The 27,946-nt window shown below is 36.0% G+C and overlaps 1 protein-coding gene across 9 annotated transcripts; it reads right to left on the bottom strand.

The window, feature by feature from the left end:
• Positions 1 to 16: 16 nt before the first annotated feature.
• On the bottom strand, positions 17 to 27,675 carry LOC129912508 (dynein heavy chain, cytoplasmic). 9 transcript variants are annotated; one of them, XM_055990785.1, is made up of 24 exons: positions 27,258 to 27,675; positions 20,875 to 22,290; positions 20,608 to 20,807; positions 20,141 to 20,544; positions 19,979 to 20,084; positions 18,014 to 18,052; positions 17,560 to 17,715; positions 17,176 to 17,499; positions 16,720 to 17,105; positions 16,437 to 16,651; positions 14,419 to 16,373; positions 14,240 to 14,362; positions 13,126 to 14,178; positions 12,975 to 13,001; positions 11,992 to 12,764; positions 11,559 to 11,932; positions 10,229 to 11,502; positions 10,065 to 10,174; positions 9,284 to 10,008; positions 8,935 to 9,130; positions 4,946 to 5,063; positions 3,710 to 4,061; positions 674 to 3,648; positions 17 to 615 (listed from the first exon to the last, which is right to left on the bottom strand). In XM_055990785.1, exons 1-24 carry the CDS (start codon positions 27,496 to 27,498, stop codon positions 181 to 183), a joined length of 13,977 nt encoding a protein of 4,658 aa, XP_055846760.1. In that variant the 5' UTR covers positions 27,499 to 27,675; the 3' UTR covers positions 17 to 180. The 9 variants fall into 9 exon arrangements, with proteins under 9 accessions (XP_055846760.1, XP_055846759.1, XP_055846761.1 ...); XM_055990784.1 differs by lacking the exon at positions 8,935 to 9,130 and adding an exon at positions 5,529 to 5,727; XM_055990786.1 differs by lacking the exon at positions 8,935 to 9,130 and adding an exon at positions 5,529 to 5,727 and having other exon boundaries at positions 20,875 to 22,287.
• Positions 27,676 to 27,946: the final 271 nt, after the last annotated feature.

Raw genomic sequence — 27,946 nt, 5'->3', positions numbered from 1 at the left:
AAAAAAAAAATTGTTGTTTATTGGTTAATAATATTTTATTGATTGATTATGATGTTTTGATTAATAATGCTGAATGCCAAATTGTGGCTTTAAAAAGCAATACAATGATTAAAAACATAAAAACGCTTTAAGCGTACTACGAATATTAAGCTTAGCTTTAATTCGGTTAAATATTTAATTTCAGTTTAGTGCAGTCGAGGTGAGTACAGCAACACCACGCTCGTAGAAACTATGCTGATCCTGTCCAGCAGCGACAGCCAAGTCGACAGTAAACAATAATTCTGTGCGAGTCGAGTTCAAATAAACGGGCAAGGTCAATTTACTAACACGAACATCGCTGTTTGCCTTAACCCACTTCAGAATTGTGACTGGTAGATCCATCATGATGGTCGAAGCAAGCAAGAGTTCATTGTTCTTGCATTGTGCACCTTGCAGTTTAAGTCCTGTAACACCGAAGCTGCTATCCTTTTGGTTCGAATTAGATCCAGCCTCGGTTATGGTCACTTCCAGAGCAAGTTCCTCTAAAGACCAACTATTTGCTTGTGCGACACATTGTCTTGTTGCAGTGATGTACGCCTCAGGATTTAATAGTCCACCCAACCAAACAGGGAAGCCCTAAGAGATGGGAATAGCTTAGGTATGAGTAAATACAAAATTGATTTTTTATACAAACCTGAAGTTCCTTGGCTCCAGCTTGAGACACCAACTGAGAAACCTTCTGAAGCTGCTTCACGCGGTTGCTAAAATCAGTAATCCATTGAATAACTGTGCACCCAATTGGAACAGTATAACGCCTCCAGCCTTTTGGAATAATTCCTCGAACTAGCTCTGATAACATGGAACGATGATGATTCGTTTGTTTTTTCTCGCCCTGGCAGATCAATACAACATCTTGAAGATCTGAAATAACTGTCGTCAAGAGCTTAGCTCCTGAAGTAACCTCCCTCTCGAAGTATCTGTAAAGAGGATCCTTGATGTTCTCAACAGTACGTTTAAGAACATGCAAGTTCTTCGGCAATAATTCCAACCAGGACGAAGCACTATTGTGCAGAGTTTTCATCCAAGATGGCCTGCCATCTTCGTTGCGGGTCTGTACAGCTTCTTGGTTTTCGTCCACACTGTATGCCAACTCATCATCATCCTCCAATTGCTGCATCTTCAATAGCTTGCTTACCAAATCCGTTCCACGAGTTGTCAATAAAACCTTCTCGGCATTATTGGGCAAGCCCAACCATGATGGGGTTTGACGATCAGCCAAATTCTCGATCCACTTCAAGAAATGGTCGCGACGAGTTCCATCGGGCATTGTAATGTGTCGCTGGCCACCAGCTCCACCATCCACATTAGCCACTAAAGCAAAGTCAGCTTCAAAGCTGCGAGCAGTGAATAGTTTCGACAAGAACGATGCCAAAAGCCTCTGATCAAAGTCGTTGTCGATCTTGCCTCCGTAAATACTCTGGGAAAGAAGTGTAACCAAAGCATCCCATGGAACCTTCTCTGGGGGCAGATTTGTGCGTCCCATTGCTGTCGAATCAATCCATGTATCTAAAGTGTCACATGCAACTCGCAAGTCAGATTCGTTGAACTCGTATTTCTTAGCCCATCCCAATGGAACATAACGCAAGCGTTCCTGTACAATAGCATGGAACCAAGCCAGGAGGAAGTACAATCGAGCTCTCTCACCTGGGCTCTTCATCATTCGTGTGGCCGGAACCGTTGAGAATGTTCTCAAAAGGTTAGCACGAATACCTGGTGGTGGTTCATAGACGAAGATTCTTCCTGCGCGGAGCAGATTAACTGGAACCCTTGGACTAATTTCCATAGTCAAGAACAATCTAAAGCCAGAATGAGGCTGTAGCGAGTGTAGTTTCTTTTCCAATTGCACCAACCATTGTGGAGCCAAGTGGACGTTCTTAAGAAGAACCCACTTTCCGCTCTTGCAAGCCATGTTGATTGCACGTTCAGCTTGGTTGAAACCTTCAGCCGAACCAATGGCAATACTTGAAATCTTTTTATTAAGTTCAGCTGCCAAATCATCTACTCTTCCTGAAGCATCGAATCCTGGAACCGAGCAAAGTAGAGCTGGTGTATTGCAGTTCAACTGCTTCTCAATCACCTGAGCAAAGTCCAATTCCTTTTCAGCTGTCGACATGAAATCTTCTCCAAGAACAGTATTAACTACATTGTGTCCAGCGGCAATCACCCGATCAGGACGGAAAGCTTGGATCAGCAGCAATTGATGGAACGACGATGAAACCGGAGAAAGTGCCTTCGATTCGTCCCACAATTGGGGTACACATTGTTCGGGAGAGCTTTGCTGCAACCAGGCGCCAATTTCAGGCATGGACTTCAACTTTTCAATGAGTTTCTTAAAGATGGGCAAACGAGTAGCCAAGCGGTTGACACTCTCAATCTGTTCACTAGACAATCCATCCACAGTTGTAGGGTTAAGAAGAAGTCCTTCCCGGCTTCGCAGGAAAAAGTTAAACTCAGAATCAAGATTAGCCTCAGATGTACCCTTCAGATGGATCTTGCACATTAGCAAAGCGAATGTTAGGCGATCAGCATGGAGCATTCCTCTAGCCACGCGATCATAGCAAACCTGGAAGAGATCTCTGGTGATGATAGTCAAACGAACTGTATGATCAGTTTTTCCTTCCAATTTCGTATTGTTGAATAGAACTGTACTGAAGATATCCAAGAACATCTTAAGAGAATATTGGTATAAGAAGTGCACCTGGTTAAGACTGTCCATAGTAAAGTAGATGTTGGAACATGCCACCGACAAGGGCAGATACTGCTGTGAGACGGTTTCTATTTCTGCAATAACCTTATCTGTTTCATCGACCTTCATGTTGATGTCGTAAGCTTCCTTCTTTAGAGTTTCCAGAGTGGTAATCACCGAGTCATCATCCAAAATCTTACCCTTTGCATCATTCAAGGCCTGCAGTAAACTCTTTTCAAGCTGCCTCAACCTGAGACGGAATTCTCCTTGCAGTTTCAACAGATCTGAGCGTTTTTCATCAATGTCTGGACGTTCTGCCTTCAATACTTGGTTGAGACACTGTGATTGCAATGAACTCCTGGTAACGGTGAAGTTAACAAATGTCACCCTTGAGCAGATATCCGGTGGGAATTCAACAGTTGGATCACGAGTCGAAAGGAAAATGACAAACGAAGGTGACAAATCAATGTCCTGGTCTCCCAAAGTGATCAACACACGACCACCGGTTCGGCGCAATTCTCTGTTCAATACCGGGTTCAAAATAGGATCGTAGTTCTCGACATCCTGAACCAGCAATGGGTTTCCGAAACGTAATGCCGATTCGAGGTTCTTACGGAACGAGTCATCCAGGAAGGAGGTCTTGGTGATCTTCTTGCCGGCGTACTCGTTCAACAAGAACGTAGTTGCTTGACCTGATGGATCAATGATCAGTGGATAACGATTGAAGCGCTTCAGCATAATTGCATTCTCCGTGCAAAGATCGTCTGATGGCAGAGCATTGGCTTGCCAGCGGAGACGTTCATCTGGATTAGAGAGATACTCTGTTCGAGCAATATCTGGGCGATATTGTATATTTGCCGACTGCAGATGCTGACACCAAGTGGTAAACAAGTTGAGACGATAGTGTTGATCAAAGTAACCACCTGAATAAAATAATAACGATTTTAATAGTGTACTTTAATGAAATGGTTGTTACAAACTCACCATAAGCAATAAAAGCTGCGGATAGCAAAACATCTCCAATAATTGTTGACATCTGGGATTTGAAAGTCTCACTGGTACTTTCCCAACGTTCACGCTCAATGTTCAAACTCTTGAGCAATGCAATAGAACGATCTACCTTAGCTTGGACATTCTCCAAATCGGTCTTAATAGCTTGGGCTTGAGAAATAAGCTGAGCATATTCCTCCTTGTAAGCGGCAATGGATTGTTCCAATTGTGTAACAAGATCCTTGGTTTCCTTGGCATGCTTCATGTTGAGGGCAGCTTGATCTTCAAGTGATTGCAATTCATCGCGAAGTGGCTCGACACGTTTTAACATATCAGCGTATTCGATCTAGATATTGAGAAATTAAAGTTTTAATGAAGGATTATATTTATTTATTTCTTCTTATGATAGAGCAACGGAGAGAAGTATGTGGACGCAACAATCAATAATTTTAAAAGATCCGATCTAAAATATTGCTCTACAAAAATAACACCCTAATGTGTTCCAAAGGAACTGTTCCGTTAAGGATCGTAATCGAAGATTACCTAAATTTAATCAACGAAACTCAGGTCAGAGATTATATCGAGCTCTTTCTCCTCCGACTTATCGAAGCTATGTGGAGAAGCTTGTTGGTTGAGGCTCAAATCCACAGGGGTAAATCCCTAAGTAAATAAGTAAGTACTTGACAAGCTGGTAGAAATTGCGGAAAAATGTCCACATTGGCCATGAAAAAGGTCTGTTTCACTAAGATATTGAATTGTTTCACACCTCATCGGTTACCATGGTAAATATTCACGAACTACAGTTTAAACTGCTTGACAATTCCAAGCGATTTCTTTGGGTTCCTTAATTAAAAAGTTTCACATATAGAATATTGCCTTCTTAATAGTTAATGTGGAGAGAAATACACCGAGAGGAATGAATCCAGAAACTTTTAAATGCATAAAAGAATAATTGCTTGTCCAACTATTAGAAACTCTAAAATCGAATTGAGCGTATTTCTTTTCTAACTGTAAGATTATGTTAAAGATATCGAGAAATATGAGTAGCAGTGGATATTTTACATCAATTCTGTTAAACTCGAGTGATCCGGTTCTAAGGTCTACTTATTTCAGAGCAAATTTGTATTCTTGTTCAAAAAGAGAAGTGAAACAGATATAAGAAGAGTTTTCAATAAATACTAAACAGGTGAATCAGATTTACCTTAAATAAACACAAAATGAACACCTTACCTGTGCAATAGCCCATTTAACCATAGGGCCGCATGCCATACTGGCACGGTTGACTTTCTCAAAGTTATAGTCCGGGTTGCTCAAATACTTGGACTTCATCTTTTCACGAACTTCATCGCTTTAGAAATTCATAAAATTTACGAAAAACAATGATTAATAAAAAGTTTAAAATTTTTAACTTAAAAAATCTATTAAAATAATAAAATAAAAAATAAAACAATCGAAAACGTGATGAAAACAAGCAGAAGCATTGATTAAATTGTTTAATTTGACAATAATATTTTTTTTTGTTTAATTAAATAAAAAAATAATATTTTAAAAATTGTAAAAACACAAAATAAAGCTTTTTTCTTGATTTTTTTAAATTAAGTTTGATAAGTATTTACACGATTTAGTTTATAAAAAGAACCTTCACCAAAAAAACAAATACATATTATTATTGTTTTCTTTTATTAAAATAAGTATTTAAAGCAAAGTATTATTTATCAAATGTGTTTAAAATTAAAAAAAAAAACACTAACATACAAAAAATAAATAAAAGGTATTAAGATCAATTATTTTATTAATTTGTTAACATGCTTACGTTATATCTTCAGTACCGAAGTTAGATACAATTGAATTTATAAAGTTTTCTCTCATTATAACGGCACGAATTGACTTCCAATCGGACGCATTCTCTCCAAGGAGCAAACATATAGACTCTAATGCCAATTTCACCACAGCTGGTGGATTGGCCATTGTTCGCACCTCGACGAGTTGTTGCTTTTTGATCGATTTTACAGCTGAAGAAAAATGATTTTTTTTTTTCATTTTTTATTTGTTTAATAATTATTTTGTTTGTCTTAAACATTAACATTCTACATTTTTTTTACTAAACCGAAAAGAAGGAGTTGACTTAACTAAGAAATTCATCAAAAAGGAACATTTTTTTTTCAAACGCAGTTTGGTCGTTAAGAAGAGGAGTGACGCAAAAAAAGAGAAAAAAACTTCTTGATTAGCCATGCGTTGTACAAATATAATATTTTGATTTCCATTTTAAGTTAAATAAAAACTCAAATGATGGAAATTCTTATTGGTATGAGGTAAGAACGGATTTAATCGCTGTAATATACATTTGCCGGGCAGGATTTTTAAATGTATTAAAAACATAAAATGCAAATCTGAAATCCATTATTTGGATAGATTGCTTATAGAGTAAAAAACTCAATTTTTGTATAAGGATTTTCTGAGAAATAAATTAAAAGAAAAAGTTAACTTTTATAGTCATGGTCTTTAAAAAAAGCATTTTGTTTGAAACAATTGAAAAAAATAACATTTTATGTGTTAAGGAACGTTAAGTATTAAAAAAAGAAGGAAACAGAGAAAACATAACAAGATCACGATTATCATAAAATGATCTATAAAATATTGAACCAATGTGTCCTTATAAGAAACAAATAATGAAAAACAAAATTATATAAATAAAATAAAATGCAAATAAATTCGTTGCGGTCGAAATTCGTTATCGGAAGAAAATAAATACCATCTTTACACGTTCTTTTTCTTAGTGAAATAATAAAAAAAAAAATAACAATTTTTCAGCGATCGTTTACCTAAGCATTTTTATTGTATGTTTTTTAGTTTTAGTTGTCAAGTACATCTTTATAAAATGTTTTATAGAAAACATTTACTATGAATGTAACGCCCTGGACTCCTAGCAGTAGGACCGAATTAAAAGTCTGATTTCAGAAGGCAAGACTTTTTCGAAAGATAAAACCTTATTGGATGTTCACGAACAAAGGCAAAGTAATGCTAGAAATGTCAATTTATTAGTCAAGGACATAAAAGTTATATGCGATTAAATTGGTGTTAAAACATTTTACAGGCTTTTAAAGGCCAAGTCACTCAGAGCACCCAAATTAAAAAGCCTACATCATATTGTCAAAATATTCTGTGATCAAACGAAATATTCCATAAGGAAGCCGGCATAACGTCATTTTTTGACTTCTCCATCACAGCAATTAAGTTTTATTGGTAATATGTACTCACATATGTAAATTGCTTCATCTTCATTGCTAAATTGTGCTGCTATTTTGTACTGTTATATTGGAAATGATCGGTTAAAATATTAGATCTAAAATATTTAACAGTTCTCTATACATATTTTGTTCATATGTAGGTACTAATTTTAAGTAGGTACTTTTTTTTCAGTGAGATATATGGTTGTTTTATTTACAGTATTTTTTCATTCTTGAAAAGTGTGTCCGAGAGAGCAAGGTGTTATATAAATAAAACAAAAATGGGAAAGGGTAGCGACATGTAGAGAGTCCAGAGTATCCGAGAAAAAGAAGAAACTTCATCTCCGATGGTAGGATCATAATAAAGTGATATCCTACAAATAGAAATATAGAGAAAGAGCTGTAGTACTCATGAAGCTTTATTGGCTGTTTGTTCCACTTTTAGAAGATTTTCGCTGGGATCAAACTCAATGAAATACTCTGAAAATTGAGGACAAATCTTATTTCCATATGAAGAAAATGTTTTAAAAAGCGAATAAACAGCCAAACAGAAATATATTACATTTTGATAACAAAATTTCTGTAGAATTAGAGTATTATTAGAATGTCAGAATGTCATCATGTCATGTCTTTCATGTCCCGTATGTTGTATATTTTATTTTTAAAAAGTACCGCCCAACACTCAATCCCTATGTGGACGGGAATCAATGGAAGGTTCAATGCGGAATGCAGATTAAATCATCATTACTTTATATCGCTCGATTTATTGTTTTAATTTGTGCGTCAACGTGTTTGACCCAGGGCTGTGTCTTTATCGAAATAACAGCGACGCATACATCGTGGTGTGAACTAGGACAATTGAAGTTAGTCTTATTTTTTTATCAGTAAATATAATTTTGGTACCGTATATCATTTAATAATGTTTACTCCATTCTTTACCATCAAATTTCTCAATCTTTGTTTGAGTATGGCGTATCTTACGCCTATGTTTGTAAGTTGTACAACTTTTCTTTGATTGGCTTGAATGATTTTGTATGAAAAATGAAGTGTGAAATGTTTCCTAATAACTAAGTTAAAATATTTCCCTCATCATACGATTTAAATTTTGTTTTATAAGAATAACTCGGGTAAATATAAGATAACTTGATAATAAGACCGAATATAATTCATGTTTCAAAAATCAAAGCAGAATAAGTATTGAAAAACTTGAATATACAAATTTTGGAATGTCCCCAACCACATAATTAAACAAAAAGTAAGAAGAAAAAAGATACAAAGAAATAAATATGGCTAACCAAGAAGCAAAAGAAATCAGAACAGAAAAAAGCCCCAAAAACCTTTTCCTTCTTCCATAGGGCAATATTAATGTAGGCTGTGCTTGAGTAATGAGGTGATGTTCAAAAGGAAAATAAAAAGAATCATGTTGACTCAACAACAGCAGTAAAAAGAGAAATCTTTTTGTTTTCATTGTCGAATGGAAATATTTCTCCAGGGAGAAAGTGAGAGGAACTGGTTGGTCCATGCTTTTCGTCGCTATGTTAGTTACTTACAACAGAAGTTATCAGCTTTCTAGACCGTACACATTTAAACGGTTGACATCAAAGACAATTGTGTTACACATTTTACAACAAGGGTCAGTAAATAAAAATTTTATAAATATTTACTTTAAATTTTAATTAATTAAGGATTAGGATTATAGGTTAGGAATTTAAGGAACTAGGATTTGCAAATTAGCTGCTGTTACTGTAGTGTTCTTGTGTGAGTGATTTTGAATGATTGGTGTGATTGATTAAAATAGAATTTAACATAATATATGCATTTCATGGTAAAAAAAAAATAATAAACAAAATAAAATGATACAAATTAAAAAAAAAAAAAATAAAAATAGAAGGCGAGATTATGTTGTGTTTATGTGAAAAAATGAATTAATTTTCTTTTCTGTTTCAGATTATGTTTTGGTTTGTTTTCATTAGATATTTTTTTTTTTCGTACGTGATATTGGACGTTTCCAAATTAACAATAGACGAGATAAAGCCATCTTTAACCATTATTCCTCGAATGGACTTCCAATCGGTTGCATTTTCATTAAGGAGTTCACAAACCGACTCTAAGGCTAATTTCACCACAGCTGGTGGATTAGCCATCGAACGCACCTCAGCCAATTGTTTCTTTTTGATCGAACTCACAGCTAATGGGATCGAAAATACAAGGGAATACAGAGTGGTAAAGGTAAAAATAAAAAACAAAAAAAAAATAAACAAAAATTAAGAAATACAAATCAACTGAGGGTGCATTTGGAGATGGCTGCAGAGTCTGATGAATGGAATAACAAAACATTTACCTTGTTGAGCTTCAATGACAGCTGGTTCGACTTGAGCCAAGTCAGCCATGACATATTTACGTTTCTCTTCAATTTTAATGGTCTGCTCGGCCAATTGAATTTGAATTTCTTGCGACTGAATCTTCTTCTTCTCTGCCTCTTGTTGATCCTTGAACATTTGTTTTAGCTTAGCGTTAGCTGCCTCGTTCTTGGCTTGTAATTCTTGTGATTTAACTGCCAATGACTTCTGCATCTCTTCCACTTGTTCGACTGTCTCAGCGATCTTGTTCAAACCAACATTCAAATGAAGCTGTTGTTCTTCCAACTCGCTACGTTTCTCCGAGTACAACTTAACAAAGTGATGAATAAAATCGAGATAGTGACGTGGAGTGATAGCCATGGTGCGTCCTCCGCGCTTGGCCAAACGACAGTTGGCTTGATGCAGAGTCTGATGGACATACACACAACTGTTGATAACAGCGTCACGATGCGATGGTGTTGCTGGGACAAGTGGGCATACAGATGGGAAGAAGTCTGGGGAAGACCAAGAGGGTTTCTCCAAATCAACACGAGTTGTGAATTCTTTGCCCACTTGGAAGAGTGCCGAGTCGGACCAATCACCAAACCAGTTGAGTACGCAACGGTTGAACAGAGCTGGAGAAGTTGCAGCACGATCTTTTAAGCCATCAGTTGAAGGATTCATTGTGAAAACTACATGAAGATTACGCATAACTTGTTGAGTGAACCTATAAGTTAAAGATTGCGATTAGATAATTTTCCTGAGATAGAAAATTAAAATTACCATTTATAAAGCTCATCACTAGAATCCAACATAAGTCCTTCACGCTGAGCTCCTTCCTTACATTGAGTCATCAAAGTGGTATATTCATCGCCTTCAAACAATCCAGGAACCTAAAAACAAACACGCTTTATTAGTAGTTTACAATTTCACAATGAGAAACAAACCTCTCCGTTAGCCAAGAGTGTATTCATTCTTTCCAAGAATCCAGAATCCAACACATTCGATTCATCCAAAATGAAAGCAATCTTTTCGTCCTTACAACCGGATCTTCTCAGCACACAACGCAAGTCTTCGTCAAAGTCCTCGCTGGTGTATTTGTTGTGGACTTTGATTTGGAAAATGGACAAGCCATTCATCCAAGCCACGAAACGTGACAGTGTAGTTTTGCCAGCCCCAGATACACCAATGAGAAGCAAATGACCCTGCGGTTGCCGGAAGATTCGGTCGATACGCAAAACATGTTCGAGAACTTCATCGAAAAGTACCAATGGTACATCGAGTTCTTCTTCATAGAAGACCTTCAATCGAGCACGCACATAATCACGTAGTTCTTCGCGATTAACTGGCATGTAATCCTTGGACAGCCAGTTACTGTAGAGAATCGGACGCATCAATGCCTTTTCTCCATCTACGCTTGGGAAGTGTTTCAAAGCGACCATATCTATGTTTTCATTGGTCCAACGACGTTCGCTGTCTTCAACCAAACGATCTTGGAACAAACGTAGTGCTTCGTGAGCCCACAAACGCACCAAACCCTCCACTGGCAAAGAGTCCAATGGACGAATTGCTTCACAAATACCACGAACCCAACGTGTCATTTCACGAGGAGAGTAAACATAATGAGGTTGCATATCTTGAGTGAAGCGATCCTGTGACGACAAATAGAATTCTACCATAGCATTGGTTAATGGTTCAGCATAGCCACGAAGTGATGGCATCAAGCGCAACATGGCACGACTGAAGGTTCCATAAATCTGTTTCAATGAAGTTTCGCCAGGATAATCAACGTAGATAATCGGTACATGTCGCAAGAACCGATGACTGAGTGGCTTACGACCTGGATCTGTAGGTGGATTACATGCTCCAACGAACTGAATACGTTCCAATGAAACCCAAGCTTGATCACTTGCTCTATAGAATCCTCTATGTTCTACCAGTTGTCTCAAGAAAGAAATTACACGTTGAGTGCCATACATGTCCATATCAGGCAAATTAATTTCATCGCAGAACAACACCAGCCATTTACCAATCTGCACTGGAGCCAAAACAACACCATTCGGTGTCTTACGATATTCGCAATAATGGTCGAAAGTCTTAAGCAGCAGTTCGGGTGTAGTTGCCGATGAGAAATTCAAACCAACCACTTCCATATCAGGAAGGGCACGCAAGGCCGAGAAAAGGGTCATTGTCTTACCCGAACCAGGAGGACCACAGAGAACTGGAAGAAAATTTCATAAATATCGAAATTAAGTATGAAGACTGAGAAAATCTTACCCAGTGGTTTATGTTCAGCCAACCATGTGTATAACAAGGACTCATGACGAACAGTATCCAAAGTCGGAACCACAATATCAGGCGAAGCAACTTTATGAGTTTCCACTTCAATAACTGGCACCTTGTTGGACCATGGAACCCATTCACCAGCCATATTAACCTCGTAATCAATTATTGGAGCACCAGCAGCTCCAGGCAATGGAATTGTGGTCACACTGCGAACAAAGTCACCCAAATCGGTACGAACTTTGAGTTTAGCATCTCCAGCAAATGACCACAAAACTGAATACACTAAAGCCTTGGGAACATATTGCTCCAACTGGTCAGGACTCAATGGGAAGTCAGGATGTTGTGAATTGAAGTTCAAAATGTTTCTGAAAAAAATATACAACTTTTATATTCAATACTTTTAATGGAGAATGCCAAAACTCACCTAGCAGCTTGATTCAACATAGAGAACAATGAGCTGAGAGCTCTCAATCTGGTAAAGTCCATAATATGCTCCTGATCCATGGCATATTCTAACGAGCGCACAACAATACCATCAGCTGAGAAGTATGGCTGCAATAGCATAGCAATCTCCCTTTGAGTTTGTAATGATGGCGAAACTTCATCTTCCTTATCCTTGCTCTTGATCATGCCAAATTCTTCATCACCATCTTCCAATGGAGTATTTCTCAAACGCAACAAATAGTTTTCGAAGATCATTTCTGTCGACAAGACATCCTCTGAGAACCATACCATTCCACAACGAGAAACTGTAGCCAAAGTGGCAAACTTCAGATCCTGTACCTCGAACATAATTCTAACATTTGGTGGTAGAGACAACCGCTCTCCATTGGGCAATGTCAACAACTTATTGTCATCAAGCACGGAGTTCAAGTTCTCAACCCATTCTGGATCGACATCACCATCAAAGATGATCCATTGCCGCTTGTTGATTTCTCCACGAACATTGTCGATGATCTTCCTCAAAATATGTGTAAACAAACCATCTGTCCATTCACGTGTATTCTGATCCATGACACCATACAGAGCCTCCTTGGAGATAGCCTTGGGATCAATTAGATGTGCAACACCCTCGACTCCTTCGAATCGTTCAAGAGCCTTCAGAAGAACTCTCCAAGCTGTCGATTTACCAGATCCTGATGGACCAACCATCATCAAACCATGATTCAGATTTGAAATTTGATACAATTGCAGAACCTTCGAGCGAAACAGAGATAACATTTTAAATTGATCGATCAAATTTAAAAAAACGATAAACAAACAATTAAAAGAATCCAAATGAGATAAATAAATCTCTCAATTGAACACTTTTTTTAGACATTCTATGATGATGGAAGGATAGAAAATAATAATAAATAAAAATACGATCACAAAACTACAACAAAAGACATCTCAGCCTGATCTTACTTTTTCGACCCAAGTTTCACCGAATCCCTTTTATATTATGGTTTTCAGTTACAGATTCGAATGCATTAAAACGTTAATTGAGGTTAGGACTAGTTTTCTAATTGTGGTTAACTATAAATTGGGACATTTTGTCAATGTCAACAATAATTACCTTTTCCATCCAGGCAGCGCCTTGTTCGTCACCCTCTCCACAAACCAGATATTCTTCATTGCAAACTTTGCGAATTTCTTCTTTGAGTCCACTCATCTCGGCACGTGTGTATCCGACATTCGGGAAGACATCACTCAACAGAGAGAAAAGCAGTGGAATATCTTCGGCAACCAATTTTGGAACCATTGTCTCACACACCGACTGAATGAGAATCTCTTGTTCTGGAAGATTCTCGGCAACTGAAGCTTCATCAATGTTTTGTTCTCCACGAGCTGTCATCATTTCTTTAATTTTCATAATACGATCACGTTTTACATTACCAGCTGAGATCAGCACAGACTTCAAAGCACGCAATCCAAAGTCGTAATGGCTTTGATTAGATAATTGTTCGTCGCACAGCTTGAAGAACGGTACAATCTTGCAAGCGAGCTTCTCTGCCTGTCGGAATCCTTGACTGAATAACATAACTTCAGCAATAAGTTGACGATCTGGTGTTGTCATAGCAAGAGAACGGAAGAGTTTCTTCAAATTGTCTGGTAAATTAGAACGTCCGGCGTAGCCAGGATTCATGGTAATGAAGATTGCCATGTCGGATGAGACACGAACTTGCTTGCCAACTAACTCAACTGTTATACTCTCCTTGTTACTATCCATTTCGTATTTGAGTGCTTCTTGAATGGTCTGAATTTGTTGAGAACAAGCAGATAACATACGCTCCTCCAAACGATTGAATTCATCGAAGCAACCCCAAGCACCAACTTGACACAAACCAACGAAAATTCTTCCCATAGCTTGGAAATCAAAGGTTTCATCACAATTGAAAACCAACACGAAGCGACCAAGCTGGTTTCCAAGAGCTTTCACTGATTCTGTCTTTCCTGTACCAGCTGGACCGAATGGAGATCCTCCCAAACGAGATTCCAGAGCTTGGGTCATGGTCAAGTAGCAACGATCGGTCAAAGGTGTCTGTACTAGACGATCCTGAACACCTAGATACTCGAAGCCATAGTAGAAACGAGCATTAGCCATGTGGATCGTAAGTTGTTTAAGGACCTTAAATAGAAATTCATGATTATTTTGTTGGAGATTTAGTTTAATTTGATAGAAAACTTACCTCAGTTTGTCGAGGATCAAAGTAGAATCTCATTTCACAAAGCCAATGGAACGATTTAGGGTTATTTACTCCATTAGAAATGAGACGACGAGTCACTGTGCGCTTGTGTACAAATTCATTGATCTAAAAAAAAATTAATTCATAATCCATTTTGTCTATATTCCAGCTCAAAACCTTACCAAATGTTCCAACTTCCTGCGTCGGAGTGGTGGCTGTTCTTGCAAGACTGAATCAGCCAACACATTCAAAGTTGATTCGACAGTAGTCAAAACCTTATTCAAAGGCTTTCCGCTGTTGTTTTCCATAGCCTGTTGAAGAGCGCTTTCTACATCTTCTGACCACAAAATCTGAGCAGCTAAAACAACAATCTGTGCTTGGTATTTATCGCACCATTCCATATATTTCTGTGAATCGATTTGTCCATCGCGGAACTGTTTAATATCTTGAACAGCCTGAGCCAAGAATGAAGCCAATGTAAAACGCATCTGCTTTTCAACCAAACTCAACCATTCGTTGATCTTGGGATGATCCACAGTTGATACCGGATTGATGAATTTTACTTCTTCACCTTCTCTTGAGGCAATACCCAAAATTACAGTATTATCTTCGTTTAATAAAATTGCTGCAACACCAGCGAACATTTTCTTGAAATGCTTTTGCAGACGAGCAATATTTTTGCTGTTTCCGATAATTTCCAACAAATCCTCATCACCAACAAAGTAGAACCGTGGGAAGGAGGTACGTTCTCTTTCCAAATATTCTCCCAAAGCCTTTTGAATCTTTCCGAGTAAATCAGCCAGACGTTCCAATGATCTTTGTACAGCTGGAATGTTCAAGACATCCATTACCTTTGGTGACTTGGTAACCTTTTTCATAAGACCAAGGAATTCCGAACTAATGCTGTGGAAACGAGAAGTCTCAACGGGCAGTAGGGTTTTTATATCTGCGCTGCCAGAGAAGATTCCTTCCAAATATACCCAACGACGTTGGACATCAATCCAGACATCGAATAGAGCATTGATTCGGTTCAATTTCTCTTCCCATGTGAGAGCTTCTTCTTCAAAAACCTTGTAGTAAGGCGAAAGTTTCATAGCAGCAACTGAATTGATGTGTTCTTTGACTTTGTTGAATAAGTCATCCCAACCACGAATTATGCGGCACTTGTTCTGGTAATTGATCAAATCCAGTTCATAGTTTTGCCAGGATTCACGTACTTGTTTCAAGAACTCTTCAAGTGCCATTTCACCTTGAGCAACCAGGATGATATCCTTGACAATGTTCTCGTTTTTCAAAAGATTTACATCCCAAACCTGTCCCAGAGTCAAATCAGAGATAACCCAGTTAACTCGCAATTGTTTGGTCAATTGCTTCCAGTGACGCTCCTTGAGTGCATCGGATTTTAGCTCGACGATCAACATGTTAACCTTGATGTTACTTTGAATAAGTTTCTTGACATACTCATAACTTTCGTACATACGGAGACGAGCTGGTAACTCTTTCAATTGGCTCATCATTGCTTCAAGCTGTTGACGCAATTTTCGTGGTTGCACTGACAACCAAGGTTTCTCTCTAGTTTCGTCGATTTGAGTCCAAACCTTCGAAAGTTCACTCCAAACACCACGCAAGTCCTGAAGTTCTTCAAGAGCAACGTTCATACGTTCGCTGCTGTTGTTTGGAATAGCAGATTCCTGCAATTCCAAAGCTTCCTTTGCTTTAGCCACGTTATCACGTTCCTCCTTCAACCGCGAGTACTTGCTCTCGAACATTTGCAACTGCTGCAATGCATCATCTGGACGAGTCTTGCCTCCTGTTGGTTTGTTCTTTTCCCAATCGTTGAGGAAGTCAACAGTTCTAGTTTCGACAGCCTTGTCCTCGGCAACAATTTTAGCTTGAAGACTTGCAACTTGAGTCTGGATAGCTGTATCTTTGCGTTTGATAATCTCATTAAATGCTGACCATTCGCCCTCAATGTTGTCTACATGTAACCAACTGTTGGGGAACTGGAAGCGTTGACGTTCCAAAATACGTTGGGCTTCACGGAATACTTCGACTTGTTTCTCCCAGACAAGCATGTCCTTCTTGAGTGACTGCACGTAAGTAATGAAGCATACGGCATCTGATGTACTGGCCGCTTCTACAATAAAAAGGAAAATAATAAAAATATAAGTCGTTTTGAAAACTCGAGAAACCATCTTACCAATGCTTTGCATCTCCAAATCAGTTCGAGACTTGGAAACTTTTCCATGGAAAGTTGTCATTTCTGTTCCCAATAGGGTTCCGAATTTACCCAAAGCTTCCTTATGCCATGAGTCATATTTCAAAGTAACCTTTGCCTGTACCTTTGCATAATCAATGATGATTGGACCATAAGCCCGTCGAGTGTCAGAAGTATCAAAGGTTGTTCGAGATTTTCTATACAAAAATTGAAACCAATAAAAATAATAAAAGTTTCTTCCTCCCACAACTGCATTTTAACTTACTTGATATCATTCAAACACTTAATCCACAAGTTGACATCTTCAGCCAAACGTCCATAGAGTGTATCAGCTTGCAGATCCCACAAGCTCTGGTAGCGCAACCATTCATCAACATAATTTCTAACTTCACTGATTTTATCCTCAATCGATCCATAAGCATTCTCCAAAATCTTGCCTTCTGGTAATTTGGTCAGCAAATTGCGATAGGTTTGCGAAACAGGCTTATCTAAGCCCACTTGATATCTTGAACTCTGCAAACGAACTTGAGATGTGACAATAGCTTGCCAAGCAAAGAGTTGTTGCATAATCTGGAAGCGAGCTTCTTCAATCGATGGATACAAATACATCTGCTGATTTGTTATGCGTATCTCGTGAATTGCATTTTGGATCTTAAAACACACAAAAATTGGAGTTTTTTTTTTAAATTAAGGTCAAAAAAGAAAGCAAAACTAGTCATACCTGTGGTTCACCACCAAGTTTATGAGTTGGTTGAACTGGAGCATCAGTATCCATGGACAAGTCAACTTCCTTCTTGTTTCCAGTCAAAGCTTCAGTCCAAGCATTGATACCAGCTTGTAGACGTAGAGCCAACTTCTTTTCAACTTCTTCATCCAAGCGAGTTACCCAGACATTCAAGTTGGAGTATTGTCTCAGCGAGAGATCATCAACTGCATGCTGAATCTTTGCCAAAATGTCTGCGAATGTTGCAGCACTGTAAGGACAAGTCTCCAAGGATCGTACATCAACATCGAGTTGTTCCTCGACCACAAGCAAGTCTTCAACCTAACGACGAATTTTGTTTAAAATTATTCTGGAACCTGGAAATAATTCAAATGAACTCACCTTTTCTTGGAATTGTGTTACACACTCTGACAATCGTTGAACATATGGATCCAACTTGTAACTCTCCCAGACCAAAGCAATTCCCTCAGATATCAAAGCGAGTACATCTTTACGTAACCCAGCAACAAGTGGAACAATACTTGCACGATCTTCAATCTAAATAAAATATTTATTTTTGTTAAAAAAGAAATCTGTTCTCAAGCAATAATTTTTTAAACATTCACAGCCATTTTGTACATTATAGAATACAGATGTTGCAAAGAGATGAGAATTTTTTTTTAAGTTTTTTTTTTTAATAATAAAAGGGAAATAATAATAGTGCATGCAATTTATTATTTTTGTTTTTGATACTACTACTAGCTTTGGGCTACTTAAGGAAAATTTAACTAAATCGAAGCGGGACATTTCAAGAAAAAATGAATGGTTAATTTTTGTATGATTTATATAAATCTACCTTGAATACAGAATTTTGTGCTAAACTCCTATTATTTAGCTGCATGGAAAAAATTATTTAAAAAGTAGTTTTTTTTTTTCTTCCTTTTTTGCTTGCATTGTTATAAAAGATAAAAATCAATAAATAAGGAAATAAAGTGGATGTGGCGGAATGGAAGTGTGTATGTAATGATCAAGTTGTTGCTTATCTATGAAGTTTGTTAAAAAAATTTTTTTTTCCTGAAAGTTTTAGCTGCAAAAAATGCACTTTGATTCGCATGAAAAAAAAAAAAATAATTACAGATGTAATTTCTAGCGAGCAATAAGTGACTGCAAAGCAAATTTGCATGTTTATAAAGCTTTGATAAAGCCTTCGTTAGTTTTTGTTATGTTTTTTTTTTAATTTTTTTTTTTAGTTTTGATGTTAATTAAAATTCAAAAAGTCTTCACACTGCTGACGGATGCTTGGATCATTGGATTATAACTTGGCTGTGTGGAACGTAACCCAAAAATATTTAAATCATCAGAAGGTATACATATGTATGTACATAGTAAATTATAAAACCAAAATATAAAAAAACAACAAAACATGAGAGAAAAACTGCTATTGATGGACCTCCCCACAATAAAGCTTAATTTGGACATAAGGTTGTAAAAACTATAGAAAAAGTCTTGCAAAAACAACATTTATGGATTCTAGACTTCGGTGCAAAATTTCATTTTTATATAGCATTAATAACAATAAAATTAATGAATTATGGAATCTTTTACCATTAAGAGTCAGCTTAAAATAACTAATAAAAAATAATTTGGATTTGTGGAATCTTCGTTACAGGAGACCTAGTCACAGCCCTATTATGAATCACGAGTCGAACAGATACTCAAGTCGTGGTATTTCGATTAGAAAACTACTACACATCGTAATGCAGCTAAAATTAAAAAAACAATGTGTCAATATAATTTTTTTTAAATTCAAATTGCTTAAAATAGACCCAAATACTTTGATTCGCCAAATTTTTCTAGCGATTCGCAAGTCATAAAAGGGGTCTGAGGAGAAGTTACTTGATGAGTTGAAACATAAATACCTTGTTCGTATAAAACTGTTGGTAGATAGTGATAGTATACATGAACTTGGATAAACCTGACACACAAGTTTTAAAACAATCAACGAAAGAAGAATATGAATTTCCGACTTAAATATTATATGATATTGCTTTTTTGCATCGAGATCTATAAAATGGACTTAACGTGATCCAACCATTAGTTTTTATTGTAAAGGACGTAAAGTCTGCACACAAATCTTTATACGTTTTTATATAAAACCTTCAACCTAAAAAATTACATGTAACAAAAATGATATGTGATAAATTTAAAAATTTACCTTTAATGCTGTTTAATCCTCTCTGAGCTATTTTTTTTTTTTCATTTTATTTCTTTGACATAAATAGTTTTATCTATTACGACATTAAAAGCATTGCATATCTTTGTAATCAGCCAATCAAATGATAAATTTTGAAAAAAATTATCTAATAATTTCATTTTATTTTTTTTTAATTTAAATTGAATGCCTTTAAAAGTTTAGCTTTCTAATTCAAAAGTCATGCCATAGACATTCTGTCTTCCAGACAAAACATTTAGCATTTCATATGATCATTACATAAAAGTTAAAAAAAAAAAAAAAATATTCAAAAACAGTGGTTTGTGTTTTGGGTTTAGTTACAAAAATATATGAAAAAATATACAAATGTTGAAAGGAAATAACCAAGCACTTGGGTGCAGGTAAAAACAAAATAACTGAGACCAATTATTTAAAATCAAAATGTTTATAAAAAAAAGTTAAAAAAAATCGTGGTTAAATATACTAATGTGTAAAATGTTGTCGATTATGTGGTTTAGTATACAAAACTGTTAAAAATAATTTAATTAAAAAAAAGAAGGAAATCAAAATCTACGGGACACTTGCCAGCAAACTAAATTTCATGCTTACCTTTTCCAAAGTACGTTCATAAGTACGGACACTTTCAATCAAAGAAATTGCATATGGATAAATTTGATTGGCCTGATGAGCCTTATTTACGATAGTCAAAGGGACTCTAGAAAATAAAACTTAAATACTGCTTCGTGATTTAAAACAATCAGAAAAATGTACCTAAATCCAAGATTTTTGATGTTCCTAACTTCCTTAGAAAGAGTAATGATTTCAGGAAGGAAATTCACTCGCAACTTCAAGACATTTCCACGTCCAGTACGAGAACGAGCAGACTCAATGGTGAAAATACGTCCATTTATTCCAAAATTGCGTTCCTGAACCTTCCTTGCCCAGTCCTGGAATACTTCAGAAATTGATAGTTTAGCACGGAAGCTATCACCATCCGCTTTCAATTTCTGCCCATCGATGTGCGATTCCCAGCCTTTGCCAAGGACGTCTTCGACACGTTTGAGATACATCGTAAGTTGATTGTCAATTTGACGAGCCCAGATAATCGATCCAGCAACTGGTGGTAGATCTCGAACAACGGACAATCGACATGATTTGCTTTGTGGGTATTGAACCTAAAAAAAAAAAAAATCAAATTATTATGTTCCTTAAATTTTTAAGATAAATCTTCTTATCACCTTGAACTTCTCATGCAAAGCTTCAATGTCATCCTTTACACGCTGTATCAACTGAGTTTGGTATTCTCGAATGGCGCCGCGGATGTGGGGGCGCACAAACAAAGCGTTAAAACGAGAAAAGATCCTGAACATTTCATTTGCGTTCTTAGCTGTTCCGAGCTGATCACGAAGATGGGCTGTGATCCTTGTCTCGACACGATCTTTAATTAAATAAAAACGCAAAATTAGGATCAAGGAACTCTTTAAACAAAAAACAAATTTTCTTACCAATTCTCTCTTCATATCGTTTGACTGCAGCTTCCCAAGCTTCAGAACCTTCCTTGGTTATGTCTAAGCAATCGACTTCCTTGACATTCTCGTAAGCAAGGTTAACTTCTTCGATAGCATTAGCATCAGCTGCCTCCAAGCTGTATGGAGTTTTCGCTTCTGGTTGAGCATCGATAGGAGCAGCATTTTGTTGTTGCTTAGTTGGGCGCAAAACTCGCAAAATAACTGTTCTCAGCTGTTCATGTTGACGACGGAACGTTCTCATCTGTTCCATTCGAGCTTGCAGTTTCTTATGTGCTGGTGATACACGCCAAACCATTTTCAAATGTTCGTCACGCTTCTTCTTGACAATATCACGTAACAGACCCTGGAGTTTGTCGTACTCATCGTCCCAACAGCTGAAGATGTTGAAACATTGGTTCATAACCCGCTCGAACTCATCAAAAGGAATATGCATTAGACGTCGTGTTCCAAGAACCTTTAACAACTGCTGACTCAGATCGCGGGAAATAGCTTCGATCAATTTCAAACAACGTTGAATGGGATACTTGGTGTTGCGAACTTTGCGCAAATGCGAGAATATCTGCTGCACGGCTGGACGAATCTTTTCCAGTTCGGTGGCAGACAGGAGATCATTGATTGGAAAATCCTTCATTAGCGGGTTGTAATCTGCTACCATGGCTAAGGCTTGTTTCAATCCAGTATCAGTATCAAAAGACACTGTAGCATGGAATCTCTTGCCATGTTTAAGGATGTCCAAGGTCAAAGCAACTTCTGGGGATTCACGCTTCTCTTGAATCCTATACAAAGCCCTTTCCAAGTTCAACCAGAAAGATATCTCCTGAAGAGCAGTTCCTGACGATGGATCCCTATCCAACTTGGTGACTTTTTTAATCTCTTTGATCCAACGATTCACACCGTTCTGGAGCTGATTTAGGAATGTAGAGTCATCGACTTTGTCTCCGAAATCAGCCACCTTAGCCTTGCGATTTTCTTCGGCGCATTTTCGAATAACAGCAGCCACTGAACCATGAGCAGCCAAAGTTATCTCTGGAATATCGATGTTTTGCTGAAGATGCAGCAATCCCATTTCCAACTCGGCTAACTTCTTTTCTACGGATGGTGCCATTTTGTCGCCATCACGATCAGCACGACCAGATTCCTTGACGTAACTTTTGAAGAACGGAGCCAAAGATTTGCTAATAAATGCATGAAGGGTTTCGTAGGGAGATCCCTCGGAGAAATTTATCAATCGCAATTGCGAATGAATAGATTTATCTGCTTCGATGACGGTTCCACGTTTAATGCAAGCCAAAGATGCCATACGGCTATTGCTGAAGTGGACATCATTGCTGATGTAATAAGTCACAGTCTCTTTCTCCTCTTCACCCTCAGCAGGTTGTTCATTTTCATCTTCTAACAGAAAGATAAAATGAATATTTAGTTATAATAAAACAAATACAATAGGACAGGTATCATAATAGTTAAGAAAAAAATTCAATTTTATTGCAATTTTAGCTACCATTTGATATAACTAGAGAACAATTGCACATCTTATGCACACAATTTATTTTATTCACATTTAACACACTTTTCAATATACTGGGTGATTACATGAACCCAACCTGAAGCACTTTAAAAACAATGTTTCAGTGTTGTTAACGACCTGGCACACTAATGTGAAAAAGATCATAACAAATAATTTTTTTATACCAAATATTCGGGGTCTTTCTCTGCAAAATAAGAGGTTAGGAACAAAATTCTCTGTTACCCGGGCGCAAATTTTAGATAAGATAAATTTAAAGAATTAGCTTGGTTCTTAAGTAAAGGTGCAGCCAAGCAATTACTACGTAACTTAAGGCTTTTCGTTTGTGAGTCATGTGAGTTTAACATGTTTGCTCTCTAAACCGTTATCTCCGCCTTGCTTCATGGCACTTTGTGTTGGAGGTTAAGCAGAAAACTGAGTTATTACAGCAACAACTTGTGTCTGTTGTCATCAGGGTCGGAATTAAAGATGTAAAGGCTTCGGGACCACAAAAACTAATAACATGTTTACCAAAATAAGTGAACATTTATTTTGGCCCAGTTTTCTAAATAATTCATCGGGAATCAAAGTAAACTACAGTAATAGCCTGTTTTCACTACAGCCCAAATTAGATAATTTTGCAAATTATCTAATTCCGAATGTCAAATCGCATAGCACAAAATTAAAGTTGAACCGACCTAATTTACGAAATTATATCTTATATAGGCTGAAATGAAAACAGAGGCTATAAGATGGGGTGACTTTGTTACTCAAACGCCAGCAAACAACTAGACGTCCAAGAAACTTTTGTTTTTCAGTTATGAATAGAGCTCAAAGAGCCCTTTCTTTTAATGTATCACTCCATGGATTTGGAGGACTTTTTTGAAATTGCATTATTTTTTGACAAGGGGTTAACCTTGATTTTTTCTCGAAAATCCTAAAAAAAAAAAATTTGTAATTTTTTTTTACATATGCAAATGCATAGGCATATTCATTGTGAGCTCAATTTTTTGAAAATGCATTGTTTTAAGGCAAGGGATTATCTTGATTTTTTTATTCGAAAATCCAAAAAAAAATTTTAAATTTTTTTTACACAAATCGATTCATTGTGAGCTCATACCCCAGCAAGCAACTAGACGTCCAAGAAAATTTTATTTTTCAGTTATGAATAGAGCTCAAAGAGACCTTTCTTTTGATGTATCACTCGATGGATTTGGAGGACTTTTTTGAAAATGCATTATTTCTCAGATTTTTCCCTGCAAATAGAAGGGCAATTCCATGGTAACTCACGTTACATTCATAAAAATTTCCAATACATAAATAGATAGATTTTTTTTGTTAGTTTTAATATAAATTGATATGAAAATACTGTCCATGAATTTAGCATAACTATTACTTTCAAAATTAAGTAAAAAATGTTTCTTTATTTTGATCATTTGCTTGGCAAAAATAAAAGTCTGTTGGTAAATTACGTTACAAGAATCGGACACGAGTTTTAACACGTTGACTGCAAACTGACCATCCGGTGGGTCAGGAGGCCATATTAATTTGTTTTTAATGAAAATTCTATACATACAAAAATACAAGCTTTTAAAATTAATGACAAAACCAAACATTTGTTCAATATTTCGATGAAAATTTGAAAATATTTAGGTAACTTACGTTACATTAATTTGTTAACTCATGTTACCTGCGATTTATTGTTGCAAGAATGAAGAATAAATGCATTTTCATCAAACTAATTTTAAAATAGGATATTGTGTAACAAAGCTTGCTTAAATGGTTATTTATTTTAGCAATCAGAAGGGGATATTGTCATCGTCACTAAGTCACTATTAGATTCCTCTTTTCTGTGGGCTCTTTTTTCCGTCACATTCATGTGAAATTCTTCTGTAGTTGACCAATTTAACACCTTGAATTTAATTTCTAGCCATAAGGGAATATAACAAAGAATCTTTTTTTGCAACTTGCATAAAGAGTTGCCGTTTGTAAATATGTGGAAATTTTTTATTGGAAAAAGTAAAAAAGTCTGTTGTTCAAAATTCGTGTCCACTTTTTCATGAAATTACCCTTATGCAGATTTTCAGGCCTATTTTGCTATCAAAACAGCACATTGAAGTTTATTAAAAGAACCTCGGAGTATTTTCAACTACTAACATAGAGATAAGAAGATTAAATACGTTCAAGGATAGAAGTTCTTCAGAAAGCTAATAAATTAAATACCTACCAAAGAATTTGAAACTGTTTTCGACCATCTTTTACAATTTGCATTTGGTTTAACAAACTCTATAAACTCTTTCGACTTAATTCTCTAATGCCTGATTTACAATATTGCGAGACGACGAGACGAGATTTTTTCTTGATCATTTAAATCGTAAGCCATTTCGTAATGTTAAGATTTTTTTGGTAATTGTCTATTTTGGACAGGAAATAGAAGAATGTGTGTAAAAAGAAGGAAATTATTTGGCCATACATTGAAAACTAGATATCAATTTTACTCTCGCAACGCTCTCGTCTCGTCGTCTCGCAATATTGTGAATCAGGCATAATATGCAAAGAAAGCAACTTGATTTCAATACATAATAATAATTGAATCGATGAGTGAAAGAACCGTATAAGTCCAAAATAATCACTTTTGAAATGAGTATGGAGAAATGCTCTACACATGAAGACCTACCAAAGAGCAAAATAACAGTACATTAGAGAGTCAAATTAATACAAAACAAGACCCCCACTTCTTTGATTGAGTGGAAGAACAGTACAAGTCCAGGAATTGTACTGTTCTTACACTCAATCACAGCGATTTCCATTTCATTCATTGTTATTAAATGTTTCATGCTCATGATTTATCATTATTTTCCTGTCCGTGGTCATTCATTTTTGCCCTACGATAGAGACTTCGGCGTGGTTAACAGAGCTATAAGAAAATACGACTGTGAATATCTGCCGGAAGAATACTAGGGAAACTCCTGGCTATGTCACAACTACAGACTTTATTGGGGGATTCTCATCTAATACTTGAAAACAAAATTGCAGACATTAAGAAAGTTTTGAAATACATATCATGAGAAGCTTTGGAGTTTAACTACCACATAACTTCATGGAAAAATAACATCTAATGATCCTTCAGAATAAAAGTATTATAATAAGCTATTATTTTTAAGTTCAGCATAATTTTTATAGTCAATAAAATAATAAAAACAAATTTTAATCGTGCATTTTTTATATTGAGTGAAAGAACAGTACAAGTCCAATGCTTCTCTTTTGTAATATTTCTTATATCTATTCTATAATATTTTTAATTTTTTTCTTTCATGACTATATTGGGCGACCAAAAACCTTCAAACACCCATTATTTTTCAGGAAAGTTGATACTTTCTCTAGAAAACAGTTTTTTGTGTTTTTCAAAACTAAGATTTTGAACTTATACGGTTCTTTCACTCATCGATTCAATTACATCCAAGGATAGAAGTTTTTCAGAAAGCTAATAAATTAAATACCAAAGAATTCGATAATGTTTTCGACTATCTTTTACAATTTGGATTGGTTAAACAAACTCCATAAACTCTTTCGACTTAATTCCTCTAATATGCAAAGGAAACAACTTGATATATGTACATAATAATGATAATCCAGTTTTTTTCATCTGAAATCTCTATCTTCGTATTACTGTAGTGCATTATACCATGACTGTAGTGCAAACAACGAACCATGGCCGAGGTGCGTTCTTTTTCTAACAATAGTCAACTATCGTTGTTATGTCAAAAAATATTGTTGATGTGTCATTGTTAGAAAATGTTGGGTTTTTTACAAATCATTTAGGAACGATTTATTGTTAGATATTGTTAAACTGTCAAACACAAAAAAAAAATTGTTTTGAAAATATTTTTATTTGCATAATTATAACAAAAATAATGTTTTTTTAGTCAAAATAAATTCTCTTGCATCATAAAATTGCAAAACTCTGTTTTTATTTTCATTTTATTCCGCTTATTTCCAAAAGAATAAAATCCTTAAGTTGGTTTTGTAAACAAAACATCCACTTTGACACATCAACAATCTCATGAGTGTTCAACTCATATCATGGAGGTGAGTTGGAAATAGTTACGATTTGTAACTATTTGACACTTCAAAACGAGTTTAGGAACGATGTTCATCTGTCAAATAGTTACAAATCGTAACTATTATGTAGTTTAGGAACGACAAAAGTTAACGATAGTTAACAATAGTTAACTATTGTTAGAAAAAGAACGCACCTCCGGTAATTTATTTTTCATGGTAAAGGTCACGTTAAATGTAAACATAAACAAAAATAATCAGCTGATATTTATACCGGCATACGGACCGGCAATGCACCGACAAGGCGCATCAACCCCGAAATGCCGGTTCAAAACAAAACAATCCCAGCCGAAATGCAGGTTCAAAACAAAACAAAAAAATAGTGACGTCATTTTTTCTAGCAGTTTTGCCAAATGCATTTCAAAAAGAAAACGTCAAATTATTCCCGCTTGTCAAACGGTGTATCATCGGATGACATCATCAGCCAGCATCTAAAAAAATAGGTATAGAGAAAAAACTGCAAAATGGAGCCCTACATCAATTTTCTAATAAGAATTTCTAACAAGAATTTAATGATTCCAATACGAAATGAAATTATAAAAAAAAATCAAAATGAAATTATTCATTTTATCAACTTGCACAAGAATCTTATAAGCAAAATGACAACTTAAAAATAATTAAGATAAAAACTTGAAACTTTCTAACAGAAGTTTCATGGATAATCGATTTTGTCGGCCATCTTGGGCGTGTATTGCAAGTGAAAATTTTCTTTTTGCTAAATTTTAAAACTCATTTTTACCTTTCAAACAATTCCTCTGGATGTACAATGCCTGCACTTGCGGATCACTTAGGAATTTCTTAATACAATCCTGGTTATTTGTGTCCTCTAGAGCCACATTTAATGCTGGTGGAACAACATCTTCTTCGGGCAATAGAATGGTCACAGCTTTGCGAATGTAATTTGCAAAAGCACCATAATCCACAATTGTTACACTCACATTGTCCACGGGAGCTTCTGTATTCTCTAGAGAATCTCCCATGATGGGTTTTTTTGTTTAAAAATTGGTATTAAACCACACTTATTCAATTGGTTTTAAGATTTTTCCAACAGTTTTTTTCTTGTCCTATTTAAATTATTGATTTTTTGCAAAAACTTTAATATTTTTTCCGATTTTTTCAGCGACACGTCTGCACTCGGTGAAACGAAAATGCAGAATGTCGAAAAATGAAGGAAAAATGACAAACGAAAAGGTAGAAATGCATGGGAATTTGGTGACTAGTGATGTGTATTTTTTAAAATTTGTTATCGATTTAGTACAATTTTGAATGTTATTTATAATGTTATCGATTGCGTCAATTGTGGTTTTCTCTGAATATTAGCCCTATTCCATTGAAGGTGGTAGTTTACTCGTGAGTAGAAATCTAGTACAACAACTACACATTCGTATCTCCTCACCTCCAATGGAACGCGGGTACTGAAGAAAATAA

The sequence above is a fragment of the Episyrphus balteatus genome, chromosome 2 (assembly GCF_945859705.1).
Source record: "Episyrphus balteatus chromosome 2, idEpiBalt1.1, whole genome shotgun sequence".
Classification (NCBI taxonomy): domain Eukaryota; kingdom Metazoa; phylum Arthropoda; class Insecta; order Diptera; family Syrphidae; genus Episyrphus; species Episyrphus balteatus.
This window is presented reverse-complemented; position numbering and strand designations above follow the sequence as displayed.